Source organism: Leptodactylus fuscus, chromosome 5 (assembly GCF_031893055.1).
Source record: "Leptodactylus fuscus isolate aLepFus1 chromosome 5, aLepFus1.hap2, whole genome shotgun sequence".
In the NCBI taxonomy this organism is placed as follows: domain Eukaryota; kingdom Metazoa; phylum Chordata; class Amphibia; order Anura; family Leptodactylidae; genus Leptodactylus; species Leptodactylus fuscus.
Genome location: NC_134269.1, coordinates 219,559,022 through 219,568,107, shown reverse-complemented (window position 1 = coordinate 219,568,107; position 9,086 = coordinate 219,559,022). Strand labels below are relative to the sequence as shown.

Here is a 9,086-nt window from a genome sequence, read left to right as displayed (position 1 = left end):
ATCCCTGACTGTGCCCCACTTTACTATTCAGCCCCTGTTGGATATGGGCGTGTCTTGTGATGTCACTACATGGCGCCCACCGCAGGATAAGAGCGGGCTCTGCGGGGGCGGGGTCACTTATAGCTATTTTTTTTATTTTATTTGCATTTCATTGTGTGATGGCCACAAAAAGACTAGAGGGAGGGGCAAGGATAAGCGGGGGCGTGGTCAAGGGTGTGGCTTATCAAATTTGATGGCTGGGTCCCTCTTTTTATGAATTGAAATTTCGTTGGTGTTGTATCACACATAAGATTAGATACAGCAGCTCAGTATACAGTATCACACAGGATAGGCTTAGATACAGCAGCTCAGTATACAGTATCACACGGGATAGGATTAGATACAGCTCAGTATACAGTATCACACGGGATAGGATTAGATACAGCTCAGTATACAGTATCACACGGGATAGGATTAGATACACGGCTCAGTATACAGTATCACACGGGATAGGATTAGATACACCGCTCAGTATACAGTATCACACGGGATAGGATTAGATACACGGCTCAGTATACAGTATCACACGGGATAGGATTAGATACACGGCTCAGTATACAGTATCACACAGGATAGGATTAGATACAGCTCAGTATACAGTATCACACAGGATAGGATTAGATACACAGCTCAGTATACAGTATCACACAGGATAGGATTAGATACAGCTCAGTATACAGTATCACACAGGATAGGATTAGATACACCGCTCAGTATACAGTATCACACGGGATAGGATTAGATACAGCTCAGTATACAGTATCACACGGGATAGGATTAGATACACGGCTCAGTATACAGTATCACACGGGATAGGATTAGATACACGGCTCAGTATACAGTATCACACGGGATAGGATTAGATACACGGCTCAGTATACAGTATCACACGGGATAGGATTAGATACACGGCTCAGTATACAGTATCACACGGGATAGGATTAGATACACGGCTCAGTATACAGTATCACACGGGATAGGATTAGATACACGGCTCAGTATACAGTATCACACGGGATAGGATTAGATACACGGCTCAGTATACAGTATCACACGGGATAGGATTAGATACACGGCTCAGTATACAGTATCACACGGGATAGGATTAGATACACAGCTCAGTATACAGTATCACACGGGATAGGATTAGATACACCGCTCAGTATACAGTATCACACGGGATAGGATTAGATACAGCTCAGTATACAGTATCACACGGGATAGGATTAGATACACGGCTCAGTATACAGTATCACACGGGATAGGATTAGATACACGGCTCAGTATACAGTATCACACGGGATAGGATTAGATACACGGCTCAGTATACAGTATCACACGGGATAGGATTAGATACACGGCTCAGTATACAGTATCACACGGGATAGGATTAGATACACGGCTCAGTATACAGTATCACACGGGATAGGATTAGATACACGGCTCAGTATACAGTATCACACGGGATAGGATTAGATACACCGCTCAGTATACAGTATCACACGGGATAGGATTAGATACACGGCTCAGTATACAGTATCACACGGGATAGGATTAGATACACGGCTCAGTATACAGTATCACACGGGATAGGATTAGATACACAGCTCAGTATACAGTATCACACGGGATAGGATTAGATACAGCTCAGTATACAGTATCACACGGGATAGGATTAGATACACAGCTCAGTATACAGTATCACACGGGATAGAATTAGATACACAGCTCAGTATACAGTATCACACGGGATAGGATTAGATACAGCTCAGTATACAGTATCACACAGGATAGGATTAGATACACGGCTCAGTATACAGTATCACACAGGATAGGATTAGATACAGCTCAGTATACAGTATCACACAGGGTAGGATTAGATACAGCTCAGTATACAGTATCACACAGTATAGGATTAGATACACAGCTCAGTATACAGTATCACACAGGATAGGATTAGATACACAGCTCAGTATACAGTATCACACAGGATAGGATTAGATACACAGCTCAGTATACAGTATCACACAGGGTAGGATTAGATACACAGCTCAGTATACAGTATCACACGGGATAGGATTAGATACAGCTCAGTATACAGTATCACACAGGGTAGGATTAGATACACAGCTCAGTATACAGTATCACACAGGATAGGATTAGATACACAGCTCAGTATACTGTATCACACAGGATAGGATTAGATACAGCTCAGTATACAGTATCACACAGGGTAGGATTAGATACACAGCTCAGTATACAGTATCACACAGGATAGGATTAGATACACAGCTCAGTATACTGTATCACACAGGATAGGATTAGATACACAGCTCAGTATACTGTATCACACAGGGTAGGATTAGATACACAGCTCAGTATACAGTATCAGACAGGATAGGATTAGATACAGCTCAGTATACAGTATCACACAGGATAGGATTAGATACACAGCTCAGTATACAGTATCACACGGGATAGGATTAGATACAGCTCAGTATACAGTATCACACAGGATAGGATTAGATACACAGCTCAGTATACAGTATCACACAGGATAGGATTAGATACACAGCTCAGTATACAGTATCACACAGGATAGGATTAGATACACAGCTCAGTATACAGTATCACACAGGATAGGATTAGATACACCGCTCAGTATACAGTATCACACAGGATAGGATTAGATACACGGCTCAGTATACAGTATCACACGGGATAGGATTAGATACACAGCTCAGTATACAGTATCACACAGGATAGGATTAGATACAGCAGCTCACAGTCTGTGGATACATTATACACCCTTTAATTCCCGGTTCCTTCTCCACAAGCAGCCAAATAGAGAAGTCAAGCACGTGATCAGTGTCACATGACTTCAGGCTGCAGCAGGGCGGGGAGGAGAACCACGTGATCTGTCACATGACAGTCGGGCAGGCAGCGGCCGGAGGAGGTGAGCGCTGTCTGTGTCTCCTGTACTGAGGGCCGGGACTTGCTGGGACTTGTAGTGCTGGAGGTTCTGTCTCCCTGCAGTGGTTTCCTATAGAGCCGATATCTGAGACTCCGCCCACTGACGGGCTCACTATCTCCAGGACATATGGGGGGCCTCTAAGCCCTGTCATGTGACCTCCAACAGGAGGTGAAAGTGAGCCGAAACCAAAGCTGATTGGTCTGTAGATCCCCTGAGCAGATCCCGGTGTGCAGCACTGGTGGGCATGCTGGGAGTAGTGGTGTCCCCAGTCCCTATCACATCGCCCTCTCCTCTGTGGGTGCAGCCGCCATTATTGGGGTGATCCCTTCTCCTGTATTTTCCCCTCCCCCTCAGTTTCTGGCTGATTACTTCTAATGACAGATAATGTCTCCGGTGATTGCGGCTCTATATGGGGGGGCTCGCCTACTCTCTATACAGGTTGTCTGATTTGTCAGCAGGGGGCGCCGTCACGATGCCTCAGAGGATGTCCATGGAGCGCCAGGCGTACTCGGTGCCGCTCATCCAGCCGGATCTCCGCAGGGAAGAAACCATCCAGCAGATCACCGTCACCCTACAGCAGCTGCAGTGCGTGTCCAACGACGTGTTCAACAGGTAAGGGCTGCAGCGGTGCTGCGTACGGGGAGCGAGCACGTAACCGTCATGTGACATCACCTGGAGCCTGGGCGCCCCCTTACCCTATTAGATGAGAGGGGTTGTAGTCCAGGCGCGGTCGCTGGTGTACTTGGCGTTTCCTGTATTGTAATTATCCTTAATGTGCGGAGCTGGGGCAGCGGGGTGTCATTATGGGGGCGGGGGCTGGGCCATGGTCAAATCGCATTTACATGAGCGTTCCTGGCAGCGTCCTGCGACAAGGAGGTGTAATCGGGGCGAGGGCGATGCATTGTGCGAATATACAGGACGTGTCCGCTCACACTGCAAACATCACGTCCTGTTCTCCAGTCACATCCAGAGCTGCAGTCTCTGCCGCTTCATGTCCAGTAACATAAGTGACGCTGGAGCATCAGCTGGGAACAAAGACCTGAGCTCATCAGCGAACATTGGAAATGCAGATTTAGCTGCAACTAGAGTAGAATACATGGAGCCCACTATGATAACAGGTTGACTCTCTGTCCCCCCCTTGTGGTCAGGATCCTGCAGCGGGTGGAGACCAATAGGTCGCAGCTGAAGAACATCAACGATCGGGTCAGCCTGGCGCAAGCCAAGATAGAGAAAGTCAAAGGCAGCAAGAAGGCCATAAAGGTGACGCCCCCTGCAGGTGACCCCGCCCAGCCCTGACCTGACCCCTTGCAGGTGACCCCGCCCTCCTTGACCTGACCCCTGCAGGTGACTCCGCCCACCCCTGACCTGGCCCTGCAGGTGACTCCGCCCACCCCTGACCTGGCCCCTGCAGGTGACTCCGCCCACCCCTGATCTGGCCCCTGCAGGTGACCCTGCCCACCCCTGACCTGGCCCCTGCAGGTGACCCTGCCCACCCCTGACCTGGCCCCTGCAGGTGACCCCGCCCTCCCCTGACTTGCTCCTCCATCCATTAACTCTTGATCTCCGCAGGTGTTCTCTAGCGCCAAGTACCCGGCTCCGGAGCGCCTGCAGGAATACTCCTCCATCTTCTCTGGAGCCAACGATTCGTGGTCTGAGAAACGAGCAAAACACAAGATCCAGAGCAAACACCGCGCACTGGACGAACAGGCGCTGCAGGTACAACCCACAGGGGGCGCTATGGCACACTCAGGGCAGCTACACCTGTGTACGCCATGGTCAGCCTCATCTGTCTGCTCTTTACAGGAGAAACTCAAGTATTACCCCGTGTACGTGGGCCCAAAGGGGCAAGAAGAGGAGGCGGCGGAGGAGGGGCTGGGCAGTCTACCCCGAAACATCAACTCCATCAGCTCTCTGCTACTCTTCAACACCACCGAGAACCTGTGAGTGAGCGACCCCGGGGGTGGGATAGACATAGTGGGAGACTAGACCCTCATCTTGAATGCTGCTTTAGGAGTGATTGGAGTATAACAATTCTATAAAGGTTTGAACATTGAGGGGTGCGCGGGGAATCGGAGGGCGGATTGGGACGAGCTGCTCCTTCACATCATTGTGTCGTCCTTGCAGATATAAGAAGTATGTGTTCTTGGATCCTCTGGCCGGTGTGGTGACCCGAACTAACCAGCCCCTAGAGGGCGACGATGAGGACCGGCTGTTTGATGCCCCTCTGTCTATCTCCAAGAGGGAGCAGCTTGAGAGACAGGTGAGCAGAGACCGGACCCCGAGAGGCTATTGTGGGGGGGCTGCAGGCTCTACTGGTATTAGCAGAGGTCTGAGGCCGGACCCCTAAACTAATACAGACCCCAGACCAGACCCCTAAACTAATACAGACCCCAGACCGGACCCCTAAACTAATACAGACCCCAGACCGGACCCCTAAACTAATACGGACCCCAGACCGGACCCCTAAACTAATACAGACCCCAGACCAGACCCCTAAACTAATACAGACCCCAGACCGGACCCCTAAACTAATACGGACCCCAGACCGGACCCCTAAACTAATACAGACCCCAGACCAAACCCCTAAACTAATACAGACCCCAGACCAGAGCCCTAAACTAATACAGACCCCAGACCGGACCCCTAAACTAATACAGACCCCAGACCGGAGCCCTAAACTAATACAGACCCCAGACCAGAGCCCTAAACTAATACAGACCCCAGACCGGACCCCTAAACTAATACAGACCCCAGACCAAACCCCTAAACTAATACAGACCCCAGACCAGAGCCCTAAACTAATACAGACCCCAGACCGGACCCCTAAACTAATACAGACCCCAGACCGGACCCCTAAACTAATTCAGACCCCAGACCGGAGCCCTAAACTAATACAGACCCCAGACCGGACCCCTAAACTAATTCAGACCCCAGACCGGACCCCTAAACTAATACAGACCCCAGACCGGACCCCTAAACTAATACAGACCCCAGACCGGACCCCTAAACTAATACAGACCCCAGACCGGACCCCTAAACTAATACAGACCCCAGACCGGACCCCTAAACTAATACAGACCCCAGACCGGACCCCGAAACTAATACAGACCCCAGACCGGACCCCGAAACTAATACAGACCCCAGACCGGACCCCGAAACTAATACAGACCCCAGACCGGACCCCTAAACTAATACAGACCCCAGACCGGACCCCTAAACTAATACAGACCCCAGACCAGACCGGACCCCTAAACTAATACAGACCCCAGACCGGACCCCTAAACTAATACAGACCCCACTCCTGATGACGGACCTGCTATTATTAACTCTTTAGGGGAGAGCATTCCTTCCTCCGGACAGCTGATGTTCCCGTCTGGGTTTGGCCCTTGCTCCCCCCTCCCCTGGTGACCCCATGACAAGTGACCTCTGACCACCATCTTGTTCCTTTGCAGACGGCAGAGAATTACTTCTACGTTCCAGACCTGGGTGAGGTCCCGGAGATTGATGTGCCGTATTACCTGCCGGACTTGCCCGGAGTGGCGGATGACCTCATGTACAACGCTGACCTGGGCCCGGGCATTGCCCCGTCTGCTCCAGGGGGTCCTATTCCAGAACTGCCCACCTTCAGCACCGAGGAGGTCGCTGAGCCCTCCAGGGCAGGTACTTATCGTGGCTTTCTGTGCGGACCTTCCTAGCTGTGTGACATGTTATAAATTATGAATAAAATCTCAGAAGTGTAGTGAAGACTGACACACAGTAGTAGGGGATGTAAAAGCTGGGAATCTCTGTGATCTCCCCCTATGGTGTGTTTAATCTGTGCGTAAGTTTTAGTCCTATGTTGGCTACAAATACTCATTAACTTTATTTAATATTTCAGATTCACAAGATGGCCGACTGCTGCCGCCACCGCCGCCTCCTCCTCCTCCCCCGCCGCCTCCACCCCCACCTCCTGAACTGCCGCCTATATCTCCGCCTGCCCCTCCGCAGCTGCCTCCTCCGCACTCCACCCCACCTATACCCAGTGGAGCAGATCAGACAGGGGACGCTGGTAAGGAATGGCCGCCATATTGCTGCGCTTACCGCTCCGGTGACTCGCTCCCTGACCTCGCACGTATCTGCTTTGTATCTCAGCCGCCATCCAAGGAGCCCCCACAGAGGTGGTGAAGCCGTCGGACGGCCGGGCGTCTCTGCTGGAGTCCATTCGCCAGGCGGGCGGCATCGGAAAGGCCAAACTGCGCAGCGTGAAGGAGAAGAAGCTGGAGAAGAAGAAGATGAAGGAGCAGGAACAAGGTTACCCCTCAGGGCTAGCAGAGAGGTTTTGGGGCGCAGGCCAGGAGATTAGAGGTGCGGAGCAGCTGGAGGGAGGGCGCCGGCGCCAAGTCGCTGGCAGGCAGAAGCCGGGCTCATCCGCCGCGGCTGGTACTTGGCAGCTGTTGGGGCTCTGGAAACAGCTGCCAGTCAGTGATAATGAGTCGTGTGCAGGCGCTGGCGGCCGCCATTCAGCTGTGAAGCCATTACGTGTGCCGCCAGCAGAGGGGGCTCTGCAGACTCCGTGATGGTAGAGCGGGCACAGGCGGGGGATGGGGAGCGGCTTCTGTCCTTAGTCTGTCCAATAGTAAGGTCAGTGTGAACAAGGGCTATGTGTGCCTGCAATAAATGCACCGGGGGTATCCCCAATACTGACACTTTATACATAGGGGGTCCGACTGCTGGAACCTCCAGAATGGGGTCTACAAGGCCCCATTGTCTTTTGGGGATGTTATCCATCCTGTAGAGCGCAGCAGACATCAATCAGCGAGAGACACACAGGACCCCCATCCTCATGATCAGGGGGTCCCAGAAATTGGACGCCCCCCCAAACAAACATTATATCAGTAGTAGGAAAATCCCTTTAAGGCGCCCATACACCTGCTGATACTCCTATGTTCATGCTTGCTCAGTTTGGCCGAGTGTGCATGTGTTCTGGATGGGGAGGAAGTGGCTACCGGACTGCCAAGAGTTTGGGAGACCCCCATACACCGCAGATGGTTGCTTGGTCTGGCTGACGTCTATTGTCCCCTGTTATCAGCTCAGGTGCCTGATGGGAAGTGTAGAGGCCCCCCTGTGTATAGCGGTAGAGGCCTCCCTGCCCCCCTGTGTATAGCGGTAGAGGCCTCCCTGCCCCCCTGTGTATAGCGGTAGAGGCCTCCCTGCCCCCCTGTGTATAGCGGTAGAGGCCTCCCTGCCCCCCTGTGTATAGCGGTATAACGTATTCTCTATAGTGTAGCCTTGTTAGGATGATTCCTGTATTCTAATCCCCTATGTCGTGTCTTACAGTCAGAGCCACCGGGGGAGGAGGAGACCTCATGTCTGATCTGTTTAACAAGCTGGCGATGAGACGCAAAGGTAAGCGAGCGGACGATGGGGGTTATTACACGGGCGTCAGGATGACCTACCCTAAGGAAAACCCCTTTAATAGTGTTAGAAACAATTACCCAGAAGGCTGGAGAGGTGGAAGGAATTTGTATGGATAAGGGTTACATTGTTCACTCCGCACGCGCAGGGGCCACACTGTTCACTCCGCACGCGCAGGGGCCACACTGTTCACTCCGCACGCGCAGGGGCCACACTATTGACTCTGCTGCTTCTTCTAAGGTATTTCCGGGAAGGGTCCGGCCGCTGGAACTGGAGATTCCCCTGCAGGAGCGTTTGCCAGGATTTCGGACACTATTCCGCCCCTCCCCCCACCACAAGTGACGCCAGGAGAAGCGGATGAGGATGAATGGGAGTCCTAAGGCCAGTGGCCCATAAAGCTCCGGCTCTGGCCATTCATCACATGGTTCTCTGTGGATATCAACACCTCCCAAACTAACACCTGGACCCTGTCAGGAACGCAGGAGACTGTAACCCCTGGAGCGCCCGCACCGCTCACCTGACGCTTTTGTGGCCACGATTATTATTTGTTTTTGCACACTCGTCGCCTCTAAGCCCCAGCGGTTTCGGCGCCCAACGCGTCCTGTAGTCTCAGATTTATTCTAAGATGCCTTGTATGCAGCAATGTAATAAAACTATACAGCGCCTAAAGAGTTAATGC

General features: G+C 51.7%; 1 protein-coding gene across 2 annotated transcripts; it reads left to right on the top strand.

Annotated features, from left to right (window-relative positions):
* Nucleotides 1-2,947: 2,947 nt before the first annotated feature.
* Nucleotides 2,948-9,067, top strand: WASHC1 (WASH complex subunit 1). Of its 2 annotated transcripts, none has more exons than XM_075275431.1 (11): nt 2,948-2,995; nt 3,472-3,625; nt 4,162-4,273; nt 4,583-4,729; nt 4,817-4,953; nt 5,138-5,273; nt 6,466-6,673; nt 6,891-7,061; nt 7,145-7,303; nt 8,330-8,398; nt 8,648-9,067. In XM_075275431.1, the coding sequence occupies exons 1-11, from the start codon at nt 2,965-2,967 to the stop codon at nt 8,785-8,787; spliced, it is 1,464 nt and encodes a 487-aa protein (XP_075131532.1). In that variant the 5' UTR covers nt 2,948-2,964; the 3' UTR covers nt 8,788-9,067. The 2 variants fall into 2 exon arrangements, with proteins under 2 accessions (XP_075131532.1, XP_075131531.1); XM_075275430.1 differs by having other exon boundaries at nt 2,952-2,995; nt 3,469-3,625.
* The last annotated feature ends 19 nt before the right edge of the window (nt 9,068-9,086 follow it).

Coding starts and splice junctions, on each gene's coding strand:
- WASHC1 (XM_075275430.1), top strand. CDS start 2,965: ATGACAGTCGGGCAGGCAGCGGCCGGAGGAG. Junction 6,674..6,890: donor CGCTGAGCCCTCCAGGGCAG/GTACTTATCGTG, acceptor TTAATATTTCAG/ATTCACAAGATGGCCGACTG. Junction 7,304..8,329: donor GATGAAGGAGCAGGAACAAG/GTTACCCCTCAG, acceptor CGTGTCTTACAG/TCAGAGCCACCGGGGGAGGA.